At 46.9% G+C, this 27,354-nt stretch overlaps 2 protein-coding genes across 8 annotated transcripts in view; one reads left to right on the forward strand and one right to left on the reverse strand.

Annotated features, from left to right (window-relative positions):
- The window catches only part of LCOR (ligand dependent nuclear receptor corepressor), a 144,171-nt gene extending 124,323 nt beyond the window's left edge, over positions 1-19,848 (forward strand). For all 6 annotated transcript variants that reach the window (XM_032313085.1, XM_032313086.1, XM_032313082.1 and 3 more), the window contains one exon: positions 5,044-19,848. In XM_032313085.1, the coding sequence (XP_032168976.1) occupies positions 5,044-9,373 (4,330 nt within the window). In that variant the 3' untranslated portion in view covers positions 9,374-19,848. The remainder of the gene's footprint in view (positions 1-5,043) is intronic.
- A 2,114-nt stretch (positions 19,849-21,962) lies between these two features.
- The window catches only part of SLIT1 (slit guidance ligand 1), a 168,582-nt gene continuing 163,190 nt past the window's right edge, over positions 21,963-27,354 (reverse strand). Inside the window, exons 35-37 of one of the 2 annotated variants that reach the window (XM_032313091.1) lie at positions 26,474-26,762; positions 25,927-26,138; positions 21,963-25,143 (exon numbers count right to left, since the gene is read on the reverse strand). In XM_032313091.1, coding sequence (XP_032168982.1) covers positions 24,905-25,143; positions 25,927-26,138; positions 26,474-26,762 — 740 coding nt within the window. In that variant the 3' untranslated portion in view covers positions 21,963-24,904. Of the gene's footprint in view, positions 26,139-26,473; positions 26,763-27,354 lie in introns of both variants that reach the window. The other variant, XM_032313090.1, reaches the window with a different exon arrangement.

Raw genomic sequence — 27,354 nt, forward strand, 5'->3', positions numbered from 1 at the left:
ATCCAGGCAGTTGGAAGTCAAGTTTCCCTCTCTTTATACACCCTACCTCCCGTTTCCCAGTCCCTGGGAGCTTACAGCTCTCTAGTGGTGAAGTATTTCTGATTGATAAATCATTTACTTAACTGTTACAGACTCCTGTTGTTAAGCAGGAAGAACATGAAATCAAATGAGCGATTTTGAAATCTGTGATGAATTATTGTTCTTATAAAGATCTTACCTGGTCAGGTGTGAGGGACATCCATCCTACCAGCTGTAGTCACTGAGGTACTACAGTGCTCCCCCTTCAGTCGAGTTGAGGGAATGGGCTGCAGGAAAGAAGCTGGACCCTCTCTTACTTACCTTCTTAGTGCCTGAGAGTGTTCTAAATCAGGGCAAATGCATATTTGGGCTCTTTCAAAGGCTTGAGACTATAGGAAAAAACGGCATAACTAGAAGCAAAGGTAAAGACTAGCTGTTTAAAACCAGGCAGAAACTAGCCAGTTTTTTAAAAACTGCACCCCCTTTAAAAAAAAATGAAGGGGCGCCTGGGTGGCTCAGTGGGTTAAGCCCCTGCCTTTGGCTCAGGTCATGATCCCGGGGTCCTGGGATCGAGTCCCGCATCGGCTCTCTGCTCAGCAGGGGGCCTGCATCCCGCTCGCTCTCTGTCTGCCTCTCTGCCTCTCTGCCTACTTGTGGTCTCTCTCTCTCTGTCATATAAATAAATAAAATCTTTTTAAAAAAATAAATAAAAATTAAAAAATGAAAAAATTGTAATAGTATTAAATTTCAAGAAGTTGAGGTTAGCTTAAAATTAAACATTCAAATCATCTGAAATTAAAATTCATCTAAACCTAAGATCTTACTGAAAAATTTCTAGAGAAAAGGTAGGAAGCTTGACACGTTAGAGGCACAGTCAAAAGCGATTTTATTACTGTAGTTTAAAGTTAGCTATTAAAACAAGGCCATTTAATGACACTTGGACAAAGGTTAGTATTAATGTGAAGGTTTTCAGATCCAAGTGAAGCTACCGGTCCAGTTGCCTTCCAGAACATCTCAGATTCAGAATTTTAGATATACCTCAACTCCGTGTGTAAGAAAAGGAACTCATGAGACACATACCTATTGTAACAATCTCCAGCCCTCTGCTTCATTCCCTGTGTTCCTATCTCAGCAAATGAAGCTGCCCAGGAAGAAAACCCAGGAAGCATTCTTGATGCTTTTTCTCTCCCCTCATTTTTGCTCAGAAAAAACAGAAGAGCATGAAATGTGATCCCTGCCTGTTCCTTACATCTCAAGTAGCTCAGGTAGCTTACATTTGCTTGGAAAGCTAAGACAAAGACAAGTCAGTAAAAGAGACAAGATACAAGATGTATAGAATAAATATACATGATTCCTTATGATTGCCAATGTAGTTTGCAAACCCCTATGGCTTAGGATTTCAGGAAAAGGTGCAGTCACTCCAGGTGGAGTTTGTTTTGAGGTGGCCCAGGAACTAACTGATGAAGAGCTCCCTACTTCTTGCTCTGATGACCTGTGGTTCACCAGTATGTTCTCCCTGATCCTTTTTGCCAGGAAAACGCACCTACAGATGACCCTTTGTTAATGTTTCTTTTATGCAAGGTTGCCATTTGCAGTTTTAATCTTCTTGCCTCCTGGACTCCCTCTCTGATGCTGTTTTTCAGCACCCGAATGCTATACTGCTGTTCTAGGTTTGGTGGGTACTGATGTTTCTGCAGTACGTGTGCCTTGGTTGTGAAGACCCCATTTCCCCTTTCCGTAGTGCTGTGAAACAGATTCATACTTACCTGTAGTTGTCTGTCTTCTGGGACTAGCTCAGCCATATTGCCACAACCATTGCTTCAGGGGTGGTTTCATAGCCCTTTGGAAATCTTACTTAGTTGAGGCTAATTAAAATACTGAAGCACTATTAAATTATTAAAATATAGAACAGTAGCACATGTCTCATGACCGTAAAAGAGGTTAGATCTCACCTGTGGATTAATTATTACTCAGTTTTTTATTCCGTGTGAGCATCACTTTAGAAGAAAGTACTTTCTCAGTTTCTTTCAGAGCATTCTGTCCTCTAATTGGGTATACATCTTGATTTCATTAATCTGTAAGCATATTGTTAACCCCAAATACTAAAACCGACTTTCCAGAGCAAAGCCATAGGCATGGAGCAGTGTCCAGATTTTCACACTTTGGTGATAATTATGCTTCTTAAGTTAGAGGGAAACATTTATCTCTAGTTTTTTTCTGTAGTAAGATACCAGGATATTTATCTTTTTTGTAAACCTTGATCAACCCTTTTTTTACCTTTTTTCATGTATTGCTAACATGCGCTTTTTTGATGCATTGAAAAGGCAGTGATATCCCACTTTATTTATAATCACCTCTCTCAGAGACATCAGGAACACCTTCAAAAACCAAAAACTGAGAAATAAAGAGCATTGAGCAGTTGAAATTGTTAGAAAATCCATGTACTTTACTCATAAAACTGTTCCTGAAGCCTTCATTCAGAATCTTTATTTTTATCTAAAGTACCAGTCTAGGACTTGAAGTAAGGCTCCTAAACACAGCTGCTATTTTGCAGCCAATTATAGGAAAGATTTAATAACATACAGACTGCCAGTGTGACTTTTTTGTATTAAGGGAGTCAGATTTACTTAATCGAATAGCGCCCAAAGCTATCTATGTATTTTAGTTCAGTGTAATAAAACTAACAGCTATGGCACATGTAGGTGGCTCAGTAGGTTAAGCATCCAAGTTTTGATTTCAGCTCAGGTCATGATCTCAGGTCATGAGGTCGAGCCCTGTGTCCAGCTCCATGGGTGTGGAGGCTGGGTGTGGAGGCTGCTTAAGAATCTCTCTCTCTTGGGGTGCCTGGGTGGCTCAGTCATTAAGCGTCTGCCTTCGGCTCGGTTCATGATCCCAGGGTCCTGGGATTGAGTCGCATATCAGGCTACCTGCTCAGCGGGAAGCCTACCTCTCCCTCTCCCACTCCCCTTGCCTGTGTTCCCTCTCTCACTGTCTCTCTCTCTCTCTCTCTCTCTCTCTCTCTTAAATAAATAAATAAAATCTTTAAAAAAAAAAAATTCTCTCCCACTGCCCCCTCCCCACCCCATTCACACATGCCCTCTCTCTCTTTCTCTCTCAAAAAAAAAATAAACCACAACAGCTAAACTTTAATAATAATGAACATGGTAACAACCCTGAGTCATTAAGAAAGAAAAAACTATGTACAGAGGAGGATAATAATTTTTAAAAGACTTCCATCAAAAATACTTTTAGAATTTTAAATGTTTGGTACTTGAAGTGTAAACTTTATGTGGAAAATTCACTTTAGGTTGTGAGAAAGCATTAATGCACATCTCTGAGTTATTTTTTATTCAAGTATGTTTAATGTGACTGGCTGACGCATTGGTCAATGGTAACTGGTAACTTTGTAGGTTTTCCTTTGTACTAATCCTAAGTGGAAGAGGGGGCACCTCTGTTAAGACCAAAAATAGTTAAGTGTTCTGGCCAAGGTTACACAACTAGTAAGTGGCAGAACACTTGCTACTGTCTTACAATACTGTATCCTGTTACACATATTATGCTGTTGGTACCACCTGACAGACATAGCGACAGGGGATGAGGAAGGCAGGAGGCCAGGGAAGGCTGTCTAAGGTAAGCTTTCCTGGAAAGGCACCTCATGGCTGGGAGATAAAGTCAGAGATTGAAGAAAAAGGAGAATTAGCTGGAAGATACTATCAAGTAACATCTGTTTAACACATGTTTACTAAACTGCCCTCAGTGCCCCGATGGTTTCATAGTCAGATAATCGTCTCCTTAGGGAGACTCAGGAAGATAGAGATTGACAAGTTGCATAAAACTCCAGAAAACTGGATGGGGTCCCTGAGTGTCTCAGTCGGTTAAGCCTCTGCCTTCAGCTCTGGTCCATGATCTTGGGGTCCTGGGATCAAGCCCTGGGTCAGGCTCCCTACTCAGTAAGGAACCCACTTTTCCCTCTCCCTCTGTCCTTCCCCCTGGCTTGGGCTCGCTTGCACTCTCTCTCAAATGAATTGTTTAAAAAACAACAAACCAAAAAAACCCCAGAAAATTGGAGCTCTCCAACTGCTTGAATTTAGTAAAACCAAGACATCTAGAAACACTGAGTAGCCCTTGACAACCCTCAGCTGTCTGAGTGGGACTTGCTTTTAGCTTATTTTGAGTCTAGGATCATCCTTGCCCGCCACCGCCCACTGTCCAGGTTAAACTTCAGAGTTGTCCTGGATAACTTACAGAAGTGGTTGTCTGATGTAGAATGACGTCTTGTGAAGTACTGTAAAATGCTTGTTGAAGGTCTAGGAGAATGTAGCAGGCGGGGCTTGACTGAGAAGACATCCGGCTGCCTCCTTGCCCTGTCAGAACCTTGCAGTTTACAGTGGGATTTCCGGTTTCCTTGTTTAGAGCCCAGGAATCAGCAGTTGCTTCTAACTCCATCTGTCATTGTGTCTGAAATGTGAAATTACAGATCTTAATTCTCATTGCCCCAGGAAGGGGGCAGAAAAGTTCCTGCATTACTGTTTGCAGAATTATAAGTCCAGCCAATTAGTCATGCTGAGAAACCATGTTAAAACTACAATTTCTTTAAGTCCAAAGTTTGTGATGTAGTGCGTCTGAATTTTTGTCAGTGTGGTGGACTTATAAATCAATGACTATTTAATAACAGGACTACAAAAACGAAAGTGTATGTTAACTGACTAGAGTTAATAATGTGGCCAAAATTTTATTTTCGGAAAAATTCTTATCAATGATATTTCTTCTCTATAAGATAAAAATTATTATGAATGATCACTTTAAAAGTATGAAGGATGTTACTAAAATTTGGGAATATATCAGGACTGGCCTTATATTTTATTAGGAAAATACTTATTAAATGAAATTTATATGGGCGCTTAGAAGCAGTTTTAGAGTGTCCATTCTCTTTATAGCATGAGTAACATCTGGTGAATTTCATAATGTAAAAATGTTCTTCAGAAAATGACCATACTAATTTCTCCTTTCTCTTTGTCCATCTAGTGAGAACTCAGCAGAGGCGATAGCAGTAGATTCTAACAATCAGTCAAAGTCCCCACTGGAGAAGTTTATGGTAAAACTGTGCACTCATCACCAGAAGCAGTTCATCCGCGTCCTGAACGATCTGTACACTGAATCCCAGCCGGGCACTGAGGACCTGCGGCCTGATTCTGGAGCGATGGATGCATCCACTTGCAACGCTGGCTGTGCCCAGCTAGGCACCAGACATAAGGAAAAGGATGCTGCGTGTCTCGATATGAAGTCTCCTCCTTCTGTAGATTTGTTCGTAGACTCATCAGACCCGCACAGCCCTCCACACTTGACAGAACAGGCCCTGAAGGAGCCTCCTCCTGAGATAAACTCTGCAGATGGAAGAGAGAATGCCTTGACTATTATCCAGAAAGCTTCCTCTGAACATCCAACCACTAAACCTAATTCTGGTAGTTCAACGGATAGTTCCACTCTGGGATACCTCGCCGCATCTAATTCTTCCTCGTTAAGCTTCCACCACACCTCTAAGAGCTTGGAAGGGCAAACCACTGGACAGGAGCAAGACACGAATGTGAAAATATGTGAGGATGGGGAAGACCATATGCAGAGCTCAGCTTTAGTAGAAAGTCTGATTGCAGTGAAAGTGGCACCTGAGAATAGTGAGGAGAGCAACAGCTGTATTGTTTCTCAAAGAAATTCATTCAAAGCTTTATCAGAAGAGGCTTGGGACTCAGGGTTTACTGGGAATTCACCTAGAACTGCTGACAAAGAGAATGCTTTACTCTGTAGCTCAAAAACACCTCTGCGCCAGGAGTTAGAGTCCAGTGAACAAGATTCAAGGCCAAAGCAAGAGAACCATCTTCACTCACTAGGAAGAAATAAGGTGAGTTATCATTTACATCCCAGTGATAAAGGTCAGTTTGATCATCCCAAAGATGGTTGGTTAGCCTCCAGCCCCATGCCAACTGTCCACAAAGCATCTAATGGACATTCGCGAACCAAGATGATATCAACCTCCATTAAGACAGCTCGGAAGAGTAAGAGGGCATCAGGGCTGAGGATAAACGATTATGATAACCAGTGTGATGTCGTTTATATCAGTCAGCCGATAACAGAGTGCCACTTGGAGAATCAAAGATCAATATTATCTTCTCGGAAAACGGCCAGGAAGAGTACTCGAGGATACTTCTTCAATGGTGATTGTTGTGAGCTGCCAACTGTTCGCACGCTGGCCAGAAATTTACACTCTCAAGAAAAAGCGAGCTGTTCAACAGTGGAGCCAGAGGCAGTGGTCACTGCCAAGCAGACCCTCATACTTTCCGCCCCTGGACCTGCTGTGGATGTGCAGTGTCCCAGAGAAGACGACCATGAAGAACCAAGTAAAGAAATAACCTCCCTCAAGGAAGGAGAAAGAGAAGCTTCCTCTGAAAAGGAATCTCAGGAGCCTGAGGTTTGCCCCATGACAAATAAACCAAATCCGAGCAGCTCTCCCAGGTCAGAGGAAATGACAGCCTCCAACTTGGCATCGCCTCTCCCTGCTCACCTTCCCGAAGAGGACACGCCAGAAGGTAGTTCCATGGTCTCAACTCCCACAGCAAGTGGGGTGGCTTCCCCTGAACAAGATCAGCAACCAGTCCAACTGCTGGATATCAAGGAGGGGACTGTCATCCAAGACGGTCACCTGGTTTCCTCTGCTGAGAGTATTTCTGAGGGAGGCAGTGGCAATGTAGTTTCTAGGCCTCATTCTTCTGAAATAGTCAGCAGAGAGGAGGGTCCTCTGGACTTAGAAAGTCAAAGTCCGCCGGTGGGTTTGGAGCCTCCCCTGAGCCTGGAAAAAGCTGAAGAAAACCAAAGCATCAGTAGTGAGGCCAAGACTGAAGAAGACACTCAGGAGCTGGATACCTGCCCACCCTTGAAGGAAAGCAGCACTTTCACTAATGAAAACCCCAGAGAAATTGAGGACAGTGAGGCAGCAGGTGGTACAGGAAAATCAGAGGGACAGAGCAGTGATGTAAAACTTTGTTCAGAAAAAGATACGTCCGATCAAAACATTGATTCACCTGAAGAGAATGTGGACAAGAAGAAAAAAAGTAAAAAACTCCCTGAGGCCTCTGACAGGTGCCTAAGGAGTCAGCTTTCAGATCCTCCCTCTGCGGATAGGTGCCTGAGAAGTCAAAGTTCAGATTCTTCCTCTCCTTGTCCTGAGATCAAGATTTCTAAAAATCCTGGTATGAAACGTTCTAAAAAAGAAGGGTGCCCTGGGGAGACAGCATCTGAGGGCCTTCTCGCTGACGGCTTCCATACAAAAGGTCTGGAGGACACTGAAAACCCAGGTGTTGATGAAAATCCCTCTGAGAAAGACACTGAGCAGGAGGGCGAAGGAGGTGGGATCATCACCAGGCAGACTTTTAAAAACATGCTGGCAAAAGAAGTCAAGGGGGAAGAAGGAGATATTTTCCCCAGCAATGATCCCATAACCACAGTGGGCCAGCCCCTGCCTGGAGAGAGACTGGAAATCTATGTTCAGTCTAAGTTAGGGGAGAAAAATGCTCATGACCCCTCCGAAAGTATTCCTTGTACTTTCCCAGAACAATCAAAAGAGAAGCCAGAACCAATTCCCACACAAGATCTGGAGGAGGTTGTGAATGAGGTCGGCACTGAAAACACCCAGTGTAAAGATGGTGAAAGTGACCTGCCGTCCAGTGCACTGGGCTTGTCAGGTAGTGGAAGTGGTGATGCTGCTGGGCCCCCAAAATGGGTACCGAGGCTTACAAGACTGACCTCTTCAACCTACAACCTAAGACATGCTCATTCTCTGGACTCCTCAGACACTGCAAGAGTGACTTCAGAAAAGGAAGCAGCACAAGGAAACCCAATGCCAAAGGAAGATGAAGCTTCGGAGAGTGGAGATCCCTTAGATGAGGAGGATGTGGACCCCGTGGTGGACGACCAGCCAAAGTTTGTGGAATGGTGTGCAGAGGAGGAGAACCAAGAGCTTATTGCCAACTTCAATGCCCAGTACATGAGAGTTCAGAAGGGCTGGATCCAGTTGGAGAAAGAAGCCCAGCCAACACCAAGATCAAGGAACAAGTCAGATAAACTGAAGGAGATTTGGAAAAGCAAGAAAAGGTCACGGAAATGTAGGGGTTCATTGGAGGTTCAAAAGTTTTCTCCTGTTCAGATGCTGTTTATGACAAACTTTAAATTATCTAATGTTTGCAAATGGTTCTTAGAGACTACTGAAACCCGGTCTCTGGTGATCGTGAAGAAGCTCAACACTCGTCTTCCAGGAGACATCCCCCCCGTCAAGCATCCTCTTCAGAAGTACTCTCCTTCCAGCCTGTACCCCAGTTCACTACAGGCTGAGCGCTTAAAAAAGCACTTGAAGAAATTTCCTGGAGCTACTCCTGCTAGGAACAATTGGAAAACACAGAAGCTCTGGGCCAAATTTCGAGAAAATCCTGACCAGGTGGAGTCGGAGGACACCAGTGACGTCAGCCTCGGCCCCGGTTCTGAAGACAGCGTAGAGGAAGTCAAGGAAAGACGAAGTAGCCATCCTCCCACAAACTCACCTACCCCAGCCAGTACCCGGATCCTCAGAAAATACTCCAATATTCGAGGAAAGCTGAGAGCCCAGCAATGTTTGATCAAGAGTGAGAAAATGGAAAGCCCGTTTGGGCAGGCTGTGGAAAGTAAACAGAGTTGTAAGAGTGTATGCATCAACCCTCTGATGTCCCCCAAGCTAGCCCTGCAGGTGGACGCAGATGGGTTTCCTATTAAGCCCAAGAGCACTGACGGAATGAAGGGAAGGAAAGGGAAGCAGATGACTGAAGTCTTGCCAAAAGCAGAAGTGCAGAATAAACGCAAGAGGACAGAAGGCGGCAGCACTCAGGACAGGAAGGACAAGGGACCGGTGGTGAAAGCCAGCAAAGACAAGCATCCTGATGGAACCACCAAAACGCCTGCTGCCAAGAAGCCAGCTGCAAGGGACAGAATCAGCCAACTGCCCAGAAAGACATCCTTAAAAGAGAATAAAGTGAAGATCCCTAAAAAGTCTCCTGGGAAGAACTGCCCTCCCTCTAGAAGGGAAAAAGAGAATACAAACAAAAGACCCACACAGCCCCCTGCCTCGGAGGCAGGGATGAAACCTGCAAAGCAAAAGGGGGCAGGTGAGTGCTCTTCCAGGCCGCAGAAAGCCGCCAGCAGGAAGCAGAGCAGCGCAAAGACTCGGGCCAGACCCTTGACAAAAACCCCGGAGAGCAGTGCAGCCCAGAGAAAGCGAAAACTAAAGGCAAAGCTGGACTCTTCTCACAGCAAACGGAGACGGCTGGATGCAAAGTGATCGGAAGGCTGGCAGCCACGAGTTAAAACTGTCCTGCAGAAGTAACCCTGCATTGTGCATTAACTAACTCTGCTTTTATAAGCTTATCCAGCCTTTCAAAGCTGCAGGTAACAGAGAACACCACAACTGAAGATGCCAGAAAATGCATCTCAGATGGAGAAGGGAACTTGCAGAGTCTTTCTCTGAGGCTGAGTAAGGGAAGTTATATATTATATTCTGATTGTTCCTTGGGTTTTAAACTTGGAACCAAGCAGTTTTAGTTTTTAAAAGTACAGTGCCTTATTTATCCTTTTTGTTTTTAAATTTACGAAAGCTAAAAAGCTGATCTATGTGATAAAGGCTTGTATTTTATACTTGATGCACAAGCACTTGTAGCCAAGAAGATCACCGTCATGCACAGAAAAGTAGCTTTTCAGCAGCCGCCCTGCAGCGTCTGTCCATGAGCAGATGCTCCTCTTTGCAAACCCAAGCAGTGAACTTCCCTCTCCGTCTTGTTTGTTTGTTTAAATGATATTCGAAAGCTAAACCAAATCATTTTTATGGTATGTGGAGATTGCAGAGGGAATTTATAATTATTATGATAGATGAGTATTTCTGTTACTCCTTTTTAAAAAAATCAGATTCATTATTGGTCACTCCTCCCACTTTTGACTTTATGTCATTTAAAAAAATGTATTCTAAATGATGCGCCCATGGGACAAAAGATGGGTCACAAGGTGTTACTATTGGGTTAGGACCTCTAAAAATTATTTACATCCCCCAGGTGATTTACATTACTGATTCTTACCATCCTTTTCATTTTTGGCCTTGCAAGCTTGCTGGCATTCGAATAAGGCTTTTACCTGACTTCAGCAGGGGGGAAATGTAGGATTTTTTTTTTTTTCATCTTGTAACTGTAACTTGACAATTAGGATGAGAGTGACTGTTCTAATCTTCTTTCTTACCCTGAATATTTCCATATTCGAAGAAAGCCAAGTTGTTATTTCCAGTAATAGAAAAGTTTAGGAGTTTGTGTGTTCATGTACATTTGGGTGCATTTGCCTGTGGTTATCAGCCACAGATGTCTCCCAGCCCCAGTACAGTAAAATTCTTTCTTCCCCATGCAGTGTGCTAGGGTGTTCATGAGCTGCATAAGTAGCACAGGCCAGATGGTTCAAATGTGGCCCAGGGTCTCTACATGAGTATCCGTAACACCAGTTTGGCGCCAGACTCAAAAAGGTCTAAACAGCACAGAGTCACGTGAAGGTCAGAGCAACCTTGCAGTTGGAGGAAGCAGCTCAGCATCTTGTAGTGGGGCCCACATCCCTCCTCCCACCTGGAGCTGATGTTCAGTTGGCTTGTCCCAATGTGAATGTACGTGTTTCGAGTGGGTGTTAGCATTCTGACTGATGAGCATCGTACTGGTTCTTAACGCTTGGAGTATCACTCTTGCCTCTCTCACGGCAGGTTCTGTTCCTTGGCTCAAAGGTGAGAGCTGCAGTGTTTGTAACTAATGTTGTTTGCCTTTCCCGAATGACGCCTGAGGTGGTTGCATTAGTTTTACCTTGGTGCCTGTAACTTTGCTCCATTACAATGCAGTGTGTGCTCAGCATTTCCACTGGGCCACTCTGCAAAACAGGCTTGGTTGTGAAAGCTCCTCTGCTGTGCTCTGTCACAGAAGTAGGCTTGTATGGACAGGGGCTCCTCTGTCCTTTTTACTAAAACGTTTCCATTTAGATTGTTTAGGTAAACTCAGATGGACTTTTTTCATGCATAGTTCCATCAACTCATGATAAAACAGGGCTTCTATCCATTCTGTTAAAGGTTTGCTGTATATAATGAGAACTTCTGCTGACTGGATAGGACTGGAGAGAAAGTTCGATTCATGGGAAATTGAGAATTGTGTTGAATTTCATAGACTATCTTCAATGAAGCCTTGACTTTCTTTCCCTTTATGTCTCCTCTATCCCATGAGTCTCTTTTTTTTTTGTTTTAATATCTTTGACTTTGGCCATTCAAGAGCTACCTATATGAATGAAACTGCTGAGTGTGTATGTTGGGCAGCCCTTTCTCAGCATTAAGTTGCACAGAAGCATTAGTATGTTTTGAGTAGGTTCGGTTAATCTTTGAAACTAGTTTTGAAGTTTTTAAGAAATATTCTCATATAGTCGTCACTGGATCCTGTTTTTGTGGTGACTTCAACATCCTGAGGCCACATGTGCTGACTCGAGGTGCCCCCCTTAGCGGCACGCAGATGCCTTGTAGCGCTGCTTGGATGAGGTTCGGGAGAGGTATGAGGCAGTGAGCAGCTGCAACCCATCCAGTTCCAGGCTTATAACACATTCCATTACCTTCCTAAGTTCTTTTTCATTTTTAAAAGCGTGTTTCAAGATAATAGCCTTTTCTGTCATTTTAGGCAGCAGTTGAGAAAAGGTATCAATGTGTATGCATTTTTTTATATATATATATACACTGCAGTGGTCATCTTTAAAATCAGCTTAACATTTTAGAGTAGTGACAACACTTCAATAGACTGAGAGTCTACATAATTAGAACACTTAAAAGTTTAGAGGTATTTTTATATTTGTTGAATCTCATTTTTGCTGAGTCAGTTAATTTTGCTAATAGCGGAAGGGGGGACAAATGAACTTGAGGGCTGGCTCTGAAATGCCCTTTTACACTTACAACTGATGTTGTCTAGCCGCTCCTAGACACCTCCAAGCCAGACCTGCAGCTGACTCAAGTCTCCCCTGGTTTTCCCTGTCTTGCAAAGACATCCTCTTTATAGCTGTCGTCACAGTATGGCTGGCCGCCAGATGCAAAGGCAGTCTGTCCCACATTCCAGATTCCAAATCACAAAAGAATTCTGTTCCTGGGGCTAGCACCGTGACTGACCCAGCACCAGAGCTGAAGTTGCTGACCAGAGAACGCTGGTATTACCTCTGAGCTTCTGGGAGCGCTCCAGGGAAGCAGTCTCAGAAGCTCTACCTTAGCTCCCCAGAGCTGGGCTCTCTTTGGGAGATCCCATCTTCTGGCTCCTACTTCCTGGCCCCTAAGGCTCCCTGGGTTTGGGAGGACAACATGCAGACCCTCCCTAGTCAGGGCCCAGAGCCTCACCACAGCGCTCCCTCAGACCCCAAGCAAGCTACAGCACACAGGGAGGCAGCCACCCTTTATTCTGCTCTTAAGGCTTCCTGCACAGGAACGTCACTACTGTCTGTCAGTCTGTAGTTGCTAGATCCTTGGGGCCCATAGGTAAGCCAGTTCTGTCACATCTGTATTTCAGTAAAGATTTCTACACAACCCTTCTCTGAAAACAATAATCTTGGGCTGTGGGTTTGGTTCTTGAGGTAGTATGGATAGGAGAGGTGCATGTCGCATCCCTTCACAGATGTGGTGCTCCTGATGGGCTCCTCTGTGCACTTCTCAATGTTCATGTAGGGTATCAGTGGAACATGTTACTTCAAGACAGTTGCTTTGAACTGAAGTTTGGTCTCTTTCCTGCCTTGTAGCTGTAGCTGTTACTTTCCTCTCTGGGCGGTGTCTTGCTGATTGAAGGACCCGAGAGCTAAGTAGGAAAGGACAGCATGCGACACAATGCAGACATCACCCTCCGTGAGTCTGGTGGCTTGTCACCACACCTCGGACTGTTTTGGAATTTCCCAGGGTGCTGGGTCCAGGAACCACCCCCGTTCCTTTTGGTTTCCTGTCAGCCCACACAAGCCATCTTTTTTACAGACACCCTATCAAGGGTCTGTAGAATATGGGCTGGTCGCTCTTTTGTAAATAAAAGTTTATTGGAACATAGCCATGCCCGTTTGTTTATGTATCTTTCATAGCTGCTTTCCAGCACAGCAGAGTATCTACAACAGAGACCATATGGTCTGCAAAGCTGGAAAGATTTACTGTCTGGGCTTTTCAGAAAAAATTTGCCAACCTTCCTTGCTTAAGAAAATAATCCTTTTTCAAGAACAAACTTTGCATGGTTGATCTTTCAGTCTTTCTTTTGCCTCCCCGTCCTTCTTTTCTTTTCTTCTTTTTCCTCCTTATCTTCCCTCAGTTTTGTTCTTCCTTTTATATTTCTTTCTTTCTCCTTGCTGCAGAAGAGACATGGTGTGTTGTTACAGCACACTGAATACATCTCCTAATACCTGACCTGCTGCAGCTCACATCTGCCTTCTCCAAGCTGCCCACAGTGAGGCCTCCGGCAGCCTCCAGAGTCAGGCCCCACAGGTGAGGAGGGCTTCAGAGTTCTCCCTGCAGCCCAGGCCTCTCATTTCACTCTGTCCTTATCTGAAGACCTGACTCTGGCTTCACATCTTGAGTGTTCCTCAGACAAGCCAAGATTTGGGTTTTGTGTGTGTGTTTGTTTTCAAAATTAATTGAGAATACTTTAATTAGAGGCTCAGTTTTCTGAGCCCCATGTTTAGGGAAAATACGGAAAAGGCCTTTTCACAGAAGGAAAACAAAGTGCAGTCACTAACCCAAAGTACTCATTATATAATGTTTTTCACCAACTTCTAGGAGAATAAAAATGTATCAGTACTGATAGTTTTTTAGTCACATACTCTTCTTTCAAAATAACTTCATTAAAGGCAAACCAACAAATAAAAAAAATAGGGGCTTGCTTTGAACATGCTTTTAGAAAAGAATAGGAAATTGGAGCACATTAGAACCTGAGTATGACTGCAAAGTTGTCCATTGTGTCTTTGGGTAAAATCCAGTCGGCCTCCAAGCTGTTGGTCTTTCCTCTCCCCAACAAGTCAAGGACAAGCTTCTGTACTATTCTGCAAATTAAGTTGAATATCGGGTTAGTGAAAAAATTTCTGTCAGTGGCCCCAGAACAGTGATGATTTCAATTATTTTGAAACGGTTAATTATTATTTTGACTTCTCAGCTATTAATTTTTGTTTTCTTATGGCTTGATGTCCACTGAAATGCTGGAATTTTTTCCTACAAGTATGAAATCGTGTCTATGTATATCTCATTGGGAAGGCAGTCCTCACACGCTCAGCAGTAAGCATTCTTCCCCAGCTTGCTCCCAAATCCTTTTTCAGGGAAGAAATGAAAATCAAAAGATTATTGTATTTAAAACAAGCAGAATTGTGGAAAGCCTTTTGAAGCAACCTTCAATAAAGTTCATCCCTTGAAATGTCAGAACAAACTGCTGTTCTACAGTGGACAGATTGGAAGACTTGAAGGTCTGACCTCTCTCCTTGAACGATATTAAGTCATACTCAGGCAGAAACCCAGAGCTCTCTGATGCTGCTTCCGACTTTGGGCTTTGCCCTGTTGTGCTGGGGGACCCAGAAGACCACCTGGGGCACTTCTGCAGACAGTATGCTTGCTCATGCTTTTGCTCTTGGAATTGAGCCAGCACTGGTCAGTTCCTTCCATTACCTCCCATCTGCCTGAACTTCCCTTTCCCAGAGCACTGGTGGTGTACTGCTCGGTGCTCAGGAGACATCCTTGACTTCGGGGTTCAGTGGGGCAGCTGTGTGGTTATGCCCACCTAGCAAGCACAGTGATGCACAGAGGCTTTCTCCCCTACCTGAGACCAGTCCATGTCACAAAAGGTACTCAGCAGTAGGCAAGGTATGTGAAAGAACAGGTTGCCTATGAAACAGCCAACAACAGCAGCAAAAAACAGGTGTTTAAGGTTTTATAATATACCAGAGGTTGGAGGAATGCATTTTACCTTTTTAAAAAAAAGGATTGTATTAAAAAAATAAATAAATAACTGGGACTTACTGTGTAGCTGACACAGCCTAAAATATAAAATATCCACCACCTGGCTATTTACAAAAAAGGTTTCCTGGCCCTTGTAGTGTGTCATTTGAGGTCAGTTGTGCAGTTAGGCACAAACGTTTTTCCTGCATTCCAGCCTCGCACCGTTTCTGTCCTTTCAGACGGCGGGGAGCATCTTGCCATGCTGTCTCGGCACACAGCCGTTCTCGCACGCTCCTTGTGAGTAATGCTTCTGCGCTAAAGAAAAAATATTCCCCTTTGTTGATTATTTGTTGAATCATGATCTCATCTAGTAGGATAAGTAGTTAAAACTAGAAGTACAACGTCTTTTAAGTCTTCCTCTGTGGCAAACAAATTTAGTAATGGACCTGAAGCCGAAATAGTGCCTCTCCTGGCCAGCCCTAGTGGGCTCCTTTCAGCCCCAGCGCTCTCCTTTTCTTTTCCGTGTACAGTATATTTGCAAGCTCGCTCCCCAAGCTTCGGTCACTATTTGTGAATATAACTGGCCGGCCTGGGCCTGTTTGAACCTCGAATCCAGCCTAGCCGTTCTTAGCTCTCCTAGAAACACCAGCATGTTGATGGCCCTGGTTGGCACACCAGCAGCTGTAGCCTGAAGCAGCTCAGAGCCCTCCGGCCTGGCTCGGCTCATTTGGGGGAGCCGTCCTAGACATCTCGCCTCTTCCCTCTCTGCTTAGGCCACCCAGCCCCCTTCCAGGAGGTGTCTTCTCGGAAACGGTCTCCCGTCTCCTGAGCACGTCATTGACCACAGACGTGTCATTCTAGAAGCGTCTTTCTCTCCGTAACTCTTTTTTTTCCTTCTAGAATTTAGCCGTTGGGTCCGGATGCTCTTCAGTTTATCAGCTTTTTCAGCCCACTTGTTTTCTACAATCTGCACTTCATGCTTCTCGCTGCTGAAGCTGTATGTAGTATTTGGGAGGTTGTGTGTGGGAAAGATGCTCTACAGACAAGATGCGCATAATTTTGTATATTTATACCACAGGGATTTGTTTTAGAGCCGCTGTAGCTTAAGGCTATTAGTTTTACCAGTGTTCTAGGAGACTGTGATATGGACTATGGTTTCAAATACGTTATATAATACATAGTTAGTTATACACCACACCGTGGAATTTATTTCACTGTGTAAATAGTGATATTTTCCTGTTCAAATGCTTCTATAGAAAATATTTATTTTAACAACAAAAAATTAACTGTCAAAAGGGCTTTCCAAAAAAGTGTTCTTTCTAGCCACTCATCTTCCCCAATTACCGTGCTCATCCATTAAACCCCCAAACAACATCGTGAAGGCAGAGGGTGCAGCCTTGAAACCTTCCCTCTGTTTGGGCATATGCAATGTGGATTGGGAACCTGAGTGCTTCCCCCCACTGCCATCCCATCCCAGAACAAAGTGGGTCTCCTACCACCGGTATGGCTGTGCCAGGCATGGCACCAGGGCTCGCCTGAAGCAACCCACATTTTGCATACGCAGTTAATATCTTCCGACTGTCCAACAGCCTGTAGAGGGAAATGAGCCTTAGTTGTAACCCCAAGGAAATCCAAACCCATACCTGTGGGATATGGAGAAACCACTGGCTGCCTAAAGAAAGCATTAAGATAGGTTTTAGTCTTTCTCATGTTTGTGAAAGACACACACCTATTCACAGTCATTAACCATGGGAGATAAGCGTGTTTCCTTCTGCACCTTGGCAGCACTCACGGGCACCTCAGCTCTCCTCCTTGTCCTCCTCCCTGTTTCAGCAGGCATCTGTGCAGACGTGGGCCATTCCCACCCGCAGCCCGTGGTTACAGAATGAGACCGTCTGTTCTAAGATGTGTGCAGCTTTTTACTTCTCAGGAGTCTTGGTCTGTGATTCACAGCACCCCTAGATGTAAAGGAACTGATGGCTTTATGATCATGTTCCTCTTCCCTGTGCCCCATTCCTGGGCACCTCTGTTGAGTTGTGATTCTCGTTCGCCCAGCGGCTGGACTGAGAACCGAGGCTCTGGGACCGCAGAGTGCTTGGGACTGGACACACGGTAGGGTTTGTCCTCCAGTTGAATTGTAATTTGCATGTTTTCTAATGGCCTCTCTTTTTTCTAACAAATGAGGAGGACACTTGAACAGTAATGCTGGAGAATGTTTTTTCTAAGTTACTATTTGTAAGCAAATCTGATTTTAAGATGAAATGTGAAAGGGTAACTAGGTGCCAGGGAATTTAGCACTGAACTAAACAGTCAACACTTTTTTAACCTTTGCAGGAGGAAATAGATTTTGCTCTCATCTAATGTTCACAAGAAGTAATGTTGTAAATAGTTTTTAAAAAATATTTATTATGTGTGCTGTATACAGATTCACGTTCTGAGTGGTGTTGGTCTGCACTGTAGTATTGTAGAAGGATATATTTTGAGCAGTGGACTTACTTTCATAACACAGTTCACACATGGAGAAAGAACAGAAACCAGCAGGTTGAGAGCTGTTTGGGGCATTTGATCTGTAATGCTATATCAATCCAAGCTTTAACTGCCCCCTCTTCTCTTCTGGTTATGTTATATGTTATATATATTATGTTATATATATTATACATACATACATATATGTATGTATAATATATATGATAAACTGGTCAGTTTCCAGATCTGCAGAGCAGATTTCCAGGTGTTCTTTCTGATGTGTTGCGCATAAGCAATAAGATCCTAGGAAATAACATTTATTCTGGGCTCTGCGTTGGCCCTTGTCTCAGAGGATAGGGTGGGGGTAGAACAGCTCTTGCTAAGACCTCTTGCCTTTGCCGGAGAGGTGGCTATACTTGAATTGTTGCTTCTGTTTGTCTGCACGCTGCTTCTTGTCATACAACTCTAGCAATGGATGAGAAATCTGCCAGCACCAGACACATCAAAATTTGGGCATGGAGATTGAAAAATGATCATTTTTCCATGAATTTGTAGGGCTTCTAGAATCTAGTTGAGGCAAAGCTCATTTGGCTGTAAACATAAGAATTTTTTATGTTAGGAATTTAAATTGCCAGCTAAAAGTCCTTTGAGTCTATCTGCCCTGCCTTTGAAGATTAAGCCCATTTCCTGGGGTCCTCCTCTGTGCCTGGGTTTGAAATGTCTGGGGTAAAAACCCTTTAGAGCTGAGCGAGGCAGGCAGTCCCTCTTCCATGGCTTCCAGCGTGTCCAGTTCCGCAGCTTTCTGAGCTGTTTAGCAGCCTCTCCTGTGACCGTCCTAAACTTTATGAAAAATACCCCACACCCAAATAACCATGAATAGAATAATGTAGTTTTTTAGACTTTTTGGATATGTCTTCTCTTTTGTATTTATGATGGTGTTTGGAATTTTTCACTAGTGTTTTTTTAGATTGAAGTGGGTGCGTTAGGATAAAACTTTCCATTGCTGAGCCTGAAAGCAAGCAAGAGGAAAGAAACTGACCTATATTGTGTCATTGGGAAGGTGACTACTCGTGGTGGTGGGAGGGTGGGGAGGGGGCATTGTAGATTATGTGGGAGTAAAATAGAACTATGGCCTGAGGCTCCCCAAGTATTATTACCTTGTAATAAATAATCCCCTTATTAGCCTCACTTAATCTCAATAGAAGCCTGCTGTTTACCCTCAGGGAACAAGTAGTTTTCAAAATTGAGCTCCTCCAAGGTCACTGGCCAGTGCCTGTGTGGAGGCACTGGTCGTCTTTGTGAACTCATGGCATTATTTTCCCATATGCATTATGATACTAAGAAATTCAACCCCAACCTGTATGAAAAGCACAGCCCAGGGTCCTACTTCAGGCTAGAGTCAATGCCTTTCAGGGGCCAGGGGGGCATAGGAGGCCCATGCAATTTAACTGAAGCTCAGGTGCCGTGTTGGGTTTTTATTCTTTTTAGGCCACGACCCTTCAGAATGAGATTAGGGCAGGGGCTGCTGATCCGGCTGTGGATCCAGGGAGCTCTAAGATGAATCTCTACCGTTCCTTTAAGGTCTTTCTGGTTCCTCCCAGTGTTGTCATTGCCGAGGTCAATCTTGTAGTTGTTCAGATGTGCTCCTTTTTGCTGTCTTGTGAGTCTTAGCCAGTGATCCAGATGCCCAAGGAGAGAGTCTCCGGAGGGCCTAGCCCCTGTCCAGTACCAAGCGTGTGCTCCTAACCTATGCGAAGGTGGTCTTTCCAAAAGCAGTGAATTGAGAAACTCTGCAGATGGTAATCTGGATGATCAGCGTGTATCTCTTGGGCCTGGATTTCCATGATGTTAGTGAGTGTAGGAAAATACTGTGTCTTTAATGGATGAAAATTCAATGTATGCTGTGAATTTGTTGGTTTGAAACATTGAAAAATTTTCATTAGACAATGTTTACATACCTCACCTGAAGAACCTTTGAGAGTGTATATATGAAATTTAAAAATATATTAAGTTGCTTTAAAACAATATGTATAGCTATAAAAGTTGGAGTTATTTTAACTTTGAATATGTACCACGTCTCTTAAATATTGGAATCTGTGGATTTTTTGTGCTTCTGTGTTTTACTTTCCTATTAGGCCATATAGGAAACTGTGTTCTTGTTACTGGTAAAGGGGCCCTCACTGAAATCCAAGCTTGGAAGGATTTCCTTTGTTGTTTCAGATTTTCTTGTTTGGGTTTGAGGGATGGGGTATGGAACTAGAGGATGTGTGGGAGGGATTTCTCTAACATTGACATCTATTCCATGAGCTTTTTCTAGGCGCTTATTTTATTGCAGCGTATTAAACTTCTTTGATATTAAAGTGTGTTTGTGTAGTTACTGGAGAGGGAACAGAATGCATGGAAGCCCAGTATTACACTTGCAGCCTCTGGCGAAGTTGAGAAGTTGCCAGAAGGAACAAAAAGCAATACTTCTTTGTACTTTTGCCTCAACCGCGGTGTTGGGACTTAACGGAGCACTGTTTGGTAGATCTGTGGCCATTTTGTGAGGTATGCCTAACTTCAGGGGCAAGAGAACACCATGGACGAATCCTTGGGAATTCCCACTGCAGACTTGGAAAGGTGCCCGTGCTTTATCCTATGGGCAGAGAGCAGCTGAGCCAGGTAAGCCACTGTTAAATTTGGGGGTGATCCGTACAGCCCCCGAGGAGGGCTGCCCCCATTCCCTAGAGTCCATTTGGGGCCTGGCAGAAAGCTGACAGGAAATTCCTGCATTTCCTAGCCTTGTGACCTGTTCCACTGTATTCTTTCAGTTCTGCTTGAGCGGGGTCCGTGTAAGCATCCAGGGGACAGTGATTCCTGTGGAATCAGCCATGATTTCATTAATAAGTTAGAGGATGGTAGCCACTGACACACAGAACTATATCCAGTAAACATAAACCTGCAGCTGACAATCGGGCTACCTCTCAGCCTGGATTAGGAGAGACATCCTGTTCCGTGTTAGGACTTTTCATTGTTAAAATGAGACTTCTTTTCCTCCCATATTGATCCTACGGTAGAATATCTAGACTGTATCTCAGAGGCGCAGACTGACTGGCTGGGGGTGAGGGATCATCTGGAGAATTCTCTCTTGAGAGCGCAGGGCATCGGGACAATAGGGACGCATTAACGCCGATCTCAGGAAAACTAGGCAATGCTAGTTGGAAGCATGGTCATTCATTCTTTCTGTTGCTTCCACTCCCCAGCCAAGCCCTGCTATGCCCATTTCCTTGGCTGGGGATTTCCTTTGAACTGTTAAATTTGCTCCTTACTTCACTTTAACTCAGAGGTTGTAAACTGGTGGCTCACAGATGTGTTTTACTTAGCCTAGTGTTTAAAAAATTATACACTGTGGGTGTTGACATAAAATTTTGGTTTCTGGCTTCTCTTTTAGAAAATGATAGTGAAGATCTGGTAAAGTTAGTGCATGGTAAGAATCCACTGGAGCTCAATAGATTGGAAAGTGTGACTTTAAGGTCACCACAATCCCTTTTTTCTTTAACAGTAGGGAAATAGGTCTCTTTATCAGAAGTGATACAAACAATGGGCCAGACAGGCATGTAGCCGATTGACTTACTTAGGTAACCCACTGTCCAGACACTTGAGCTTACAACCGTATTTTAACCCATTTTCTCTCCTATACCCAGGTCATTACATTGCTTCCCAAATGGCTAATTGCTTTGCAGGCACTGCTGTTAACCATCACTGCCCACTTTCAAGGTGACCACGTGCTGTTAAGGTATGACTTGGGCAGCCATCATTATGATCTAGTGGGAAATCAGTCTGTAGCTGTGGCAACAGAGGAGGGCCAGCTGGGTTCCCTTGGTGGTAGGGACCTTGACCCACCTGACTACCAGGGCTTGGGTCTCCCCTAGACGCTCATATCATGCATCCTACAAAACTGCTAAGAGCAATTTTGCAGTCTGAAATCATAGTGGAACTACCATAGAAGTATGTTTGCCTTCTTTCTCTGCTGATCCCTGTGAACCCCTGGTTCATGGTGACAGGTTAACCTTACAGGACAGTTTCAGAAGCCACATTGCTTTCTAATCTGTAGCCCTGATGAACTGAAACCTTCAGAGCCAGGTTAAATGTGGGTGTGGCTCTGTTGGCAAACACAAAATGTGGGTGTGGGAAACACTTGAAGGGAAACAAGGCTGAGCAGCCTCTCCACGTCTCTGTGTATGCTGTGCCATGCCTGGGTCTGCCTATCCTGACATCCCCAGGGAGCTCTGACCCAGCCATCCCCCGGGACTCCCCTTCCTCCTTCAGGAGGAACCCATCTCCTCTGCCACTTCAGGAAGACCAGAGAGTTCCAAGGGCAGATGTCCTATGTGTGCTACATCTGAGGGCCATCTCTGGATTATGGCCAGTGTGTGGACAGCTCAGAAACCCCCAAGCCCTGGGAGGCAGCCATGTCAGCAGCCCCGGGCTCATCTTTGGTGCAGAAAAAGAGATCAACAAGGCAGAACCTGAGTGAATCAATGTCGTGTTCACATGGAAGACAACAGACAATATCCAGCACATTCTAGAACAATTCTAGGGAAAGGGTGGGTGTGGCTCTCTCACAGGCCTGTTCTAAACCTGTCTCTCTAAAAGAGTGACAAGACTGCAGAAACCCCTAAACAAAATGTCACAACCACACCGCATCTGAAAAGCAAAACGAGACACCAGATATTGACTTTAACATATAAAAATACTGTAACAAAATGAAATACAAATATATATATTAGAATCTGTTAAGTATTCTGTATAAAGAGATACTTTCATGGTTAGGCTAATAGCAGGCAAAAAGGAGACGAGTCTGGCCTTTTCCTAACACCTTCACAGGAAGCCAGGGCTGCTGTGGCCAGCAGTGGCAGCAGCAACCCCAGGACTTGTCCTGCTTGTGTCTCTTCAGCGCGTATTTAATAGAGAGAGTCAGTGGCGACATCAAAGCGATCGAAGGTCTTTACTGAAGGGGTGACCAGGTATGGAGGTGGTTTAGCAGAGATGATCTGGCCAGAGCCTTCTGGGCCTCAGTGCGAACAGGCAAGCGGAGAGCTGATCCGGCTCCTTAGCAACTTGCAGGTTGGTGGGTAAGCTGAGGGAATGTGGATCTGGGCCACAGAGCTCGCTCGGCCCCCTGCTGCCTGCACTCCTGTGGCAGAGCCCAGCCTTCCAGCTTGACAGAGGGTGAGCGTGGGGCCAGGCTGGGATGTGGGGTGTCACGGGGTGGGTGAGGGCCATGGCCAGCTCACAAGGTACTCCCTGTGAACAGACCCCCCGACCCCCTGGCATGTGGGAGTACAGGACTCCTGGCAGCCATCACCTATCTGCAGGTGAAGAGGCTGCTGTCGGTCGGTGCCCCTCAAGCCCAGGGAGCCTCATCTACTCCAGGGCGATGGGGAACAGTGATGGCCAAAGGCAGGTAAGTGTCTCAGGGTCGGTGCTCCCAGAATGCCTGTCTTCCGCACAAAGTGAGCTAGCTACACTCGAGCTTTCATCCATAGATCAGCACCTACCTTGTGCTAGAGCTGCTCGCCGCAGTACCCCAGGGGCCCAGAAACTGTAGGTAACAGAGGGATGACATGCAGACCTAGGAGAAGCCTCTCAAAGCCCCCACTGCTGTGCATGGAGGGGAGGGGCGCTGCAGCCTTGCTCAGAACTACAGTAGAGCCCTGTCCCTGGCGAAAAGCCAAGCCGGCCATGAGAACACCTCTGCACTTGGGCAGGACAGATCCCCTTTTCATTAGGGGACTTCCGGAACTCAAACTCACTGGCCAGAGTCCCAGTGTAGTGGAACATGCCAGGTTTCCCCAGTTGTAAGGGGCTCCAGCCCTCTGCTGTTCAGCATCCAGAGCTCCCTCCTCCCCTCCCTCTCCCCCCCCGTGGTGACTGAGGATATGGGCACAAGACCACCTCAGCCACACCACAGCCTGCTCCCCCAACCCTGTCTTCTGGTTATAGATGGAAGGGGTCAGGAAAGGGACATGCTCACTCCCCTTGCCCACTGCGGTCCCCTGGGGCCACACACTCTTGGGGAGATATCTGGGCAGGAGAGTGACCTATCTTCTAGCCAGTTTGCTATTTAAAGATAAGTTTTTTGTGTTTTCTGCATGGAAAAGAAGGATTTGTAGTCACGTGGCCATTCAGTGACTCTTCAAAGAGTCCTTCCTTGCAAATGCCTAGGTGAGCAGCTCTAGCCTGGGCCAGTGTCTGTGGTTGGTGGTTGGAGCCTTTGGCTCCTCTCTTCCCAGGCATCCTGTTTACTCCTGGGATGCACTACATTCGTTCGTATCTGTCCAGTAGAGCAGCCCCGTACCAGCAGCCCTTAGGCAGGTAAATACCTGTTGATGTGATTAATGACAGTGGATCTTCTGGCTCCTCCAGCCTCCCTTCTGGAGCCACAGTGGGAGGGTCTACATTGCTCCTACCTATGTTCAGTCAAACCACCTCACCATCTGATGGCTGAGGAGACGGAGGCCCAGAGTCACAGAGGCAGCAGAGGTTTCATGGTGCCTGGACTGCTGCTCCCTACTGGTCTGCACTGTGAGGGATCTGAGCCCTGTGTCCATGAGAGCAGACCCCTCCCTGGCTAGGGGCTGGGAGAGCACAGCACCAATACCCCTTTGGTGGTCAGTGTCCGGATGGGGTGGTTATTCAGTTGGAGCCAAGAACTAACCTCCCCTTCACTTCCCCACCCCCCATTCTCTCTGGTGGGATCACCACCCCAAACAGACCCAGGGGAAACTGCCTCCACCTTCCTTGAAGCTACTGTGGTCAACCCCTAACTTTAGGATTTAGAAGTCTGGTCCTAAGACCCACCTTCCTCCCCAGCCTCCTTCCCCATGGAGCAGTGGCTTCAGGGCTCCTCAGCCCAGGGGGCAAGGGTCAGTCCCTTCCTGGCCAGCAGGAGGGGCCCTTCCCCTCTGCCGCCTGGCCTACTGCTAGCGGATGCTGCAGCAGCAAGCAGAGCAGAGAGCCAGGCTGGCTACCCCAGGGGAGGCTTCAAGGTCATCCGCAGGGGGCAAGGGCCTTCTGAGGCCAGTATGGGCTACAGGTGAGAAGGAAAAGCTGGTTTGGGAAGGGGCCGGTCCCTTCTTCAGACCCAAGTAGTAAGCAAGCAGGGGGTGTCATCATTCTGCACTCTTGGCCTGACCTCAAGCACACATTCATTCAACAAATATTTATTAAGCGCCTATTTGTGCAAGGCACTTCTGGAGAGGGCAGCCTGCAGCCCGGGCCCCGCCCACCCATCCCGCCCCCAGTGCTGTTACTCTGGGAGGTCGGCCCAGGAGCCGCTCCACTGGACCACACCCCCAGCCCGGCTGCAGGCCATGGGGCTCTGCTGCTGCCGTGTCCCCTTGCCCACCTCACCCCTCCCTGTCCAGCCAGGCACTACGCGCAGACAGCACAGCCACACTTGGTGGGCTTCTCCACCTCCTCCGCAAAAGAGGTCCCGTCGCTGCACTCAAAGGTGAACTTCCTCCGCTTCAGCCGCAGGCCCTGGCAGCAGCCCTGACCTGGGCATGAGCCCCGGCACTCCACCCACGACAGCGGGCGCGTGGTCTGGCAGATGGCATAGCCCCTCTGGACCTGGTGAAAGTCCCGGACAGGGTCCCCCCGGCACTCGGACTCTGGATAGGACAGACACCAAGAGAGAGCCTCAGGGCCCACCCGTGGGCCAAGGCCGGCCCAGGGGGAGGGCAAGTGGAGGAGGAGAGGCAGCCTCCAAGGACCAGATCCTCCAGCGCTCAGACTCCACCTCCATCCCCACCAGACATGCACATGCACGGTCTTCCTCCTGGGCCCACAGTCCAGTGAGTTGGAAGGAAGAACTTTCTAGCTGCCAGGACCCTCCAGGACAGTGTGGGCTGCCAGGTAAGTGGGCTCCGTGCAAGGGGAGGCTGGCAGCTGGGAAGGCAAAAATAGAGAAGGAAACTGTGCCAGGAGCAGGGGGTCTGCAGGACCCTGAAGGTGCTTGCGTTCTGGACTTCCTCTGCCCAGCCTCAGCAGTCTCTATTCCAGCAGAAGCATCTTGGTCACAGGGGCCAGGGAGGGCCTGGGAAAGAGTTCCCAACCCTCAGACTTCTGCTGCTCCCAGGGGCCCAAGGTAACAGGGCCAAGATGTGGAGGTCTGGGCAGGAGCTGTTACCCTGGGCAGTCTCTTCTGTAAGGGGAGACCCTCAGCTACAGGGGTCATGGGTAAGGGGGTACATGCCCTGGGTAAGGGGGCTTCAGGGCAAGCTGGGCCGTGTGTCTGGTGGTGGGGCTCAAAGCCCAGAGGTACTACAGCCCAAGAGCAGTCCAGGGTGCAGGAGAGGGGAGGGGGCACAGAAGGGGATGCCAGGTTTGGAGGAGGAAAAGTCAAGTCACTACTGCAAGTTGTGGAGAGGGCATGTCAGGAGGGGGCCCCTGACCTTGCTCACATAGCTCGCCCGAAAAGCCAGGGTCACACACGCAGTGTGCCCCCTTGGTGGCTGAGGCCTGGCAGTGGCCGTGGAGGCACCGCAGGCCCCCACAGGGGTCCACAAGTGCCCCAGCCTGGTTGCACAGAGCCCCCGAGTACCCATCCTGGCACTGGCAGTTGTAGGAAAGAGCGTCGAGGGGCACACACTTCCCGTGGACACACCTAGAGGGGATGGAGAAAAGGTACTATGAGAATAGGCTGCAGCCAGTCCAGTCCTAGGGCACCCCACAATCCCAATCATGGTGTCAGGAGATGTTATATTGTACCCAAGAACAAAAGGGAGCAAAATGGGATTCTGTCACCCTTGGCCACCCCTAGGGCCTTCTTCCTATTAATAAAAACTGAAAACTAGAAAAAATCAAAATCATTTGTTGGGCCACATGTTCCAGTTTGGAGGGGTTTAAGAATACAGTCTATACAGCAGCCCTCACCCTGGGGAGAGGAGCTGGCGGGCAAGGGAAGGGAACCTGCAGGTGGGGCAGGGGGTGAGGGCTCACTTGTGGCCATGGCAGGGCCCGTCCGCTGGTTGGTCACAGTGTAGGCCCCCCCAGCCAGCCTCACAATGGCACACGGGCCCCGGGGTGGCATTGGGCTGGCAGATGCCATGGAGGCAGTAGAGCTTCCGGCAGGGCTCACAGCCCGGCACCACGCCTGGCTTCATCCGTGTCTTGGTGAAGTCCTGCAGCTCGTTGTTGATGTAGAGGTTTCGGATGCAGCCATGGAAGCTGGTGCCATTGAGGATCTGCCACAGGCGGAAGGCGGCGGAGTTCACATCCACGGGCATCCCTGGGGGGCCGGGGTTGGGCAGGAGGGGACAGAGCTGGGCTGAGGCAGGCTCAGACCATGCCTGGCACTCACCACTGAGGTCCGCTGGGCATCTGCACAGGGTTCCCTCTGCCCTCAGCCTCTGTCCTTCGGTCTCTGCAACCCTGGGCCAAGGTCCTTTGCCACCTTGGAGGGTCCAGACTCCTTTCCCAGAAGAAAAAGAAAACCTGCGCCCTATATGACTAGAGCCCAGGGGCGCCAAGCCTGTAGCAGCCAGCTGACAAAGAGCCCCGGGTGCCTAAGCTCAGGCTGCCCTCGCCCAAGGCTCCTTCCTGCACTGTGGGACACCAGCTCTTACTCCTTACTCAAAGAGCAGCCAGAGGACCTGGGTCTAGAGCTTTGTCACCTGTTTTTGTGGTCGTCACAGCAACCCTCTGAGGTTAGAATGGCTAAACCCCATCTGGTACTCAGTGACTTGCCCTAAGTTGTACAACTAATAAACCACAGAGCTGGAATAAGAACTCAGAGTTCTCTCCTCCCCTCCTGCTCAAGAGTCTCACCAAGGCCCTCCACAGCACTGAGAAAACCCCACTATTGCAGAAACCTGACTTGT

The sequence above is a fragment of the Mustela erminea genome, chromosome 14, assembly GCF_009829155.1.
Source record: "Mustela erminea isolate mMusErm1 chromosome 14, mMusErm1.Pri, whole genome shotgun sequence".
In the NCBI taxonomy this organism is placed as follows: domain Eukaryota; kingdom Metazoa; phylum Chordata; class Mammalia; order Carnivora; family Mustelidae; genus Mustela; species Mustela erminea.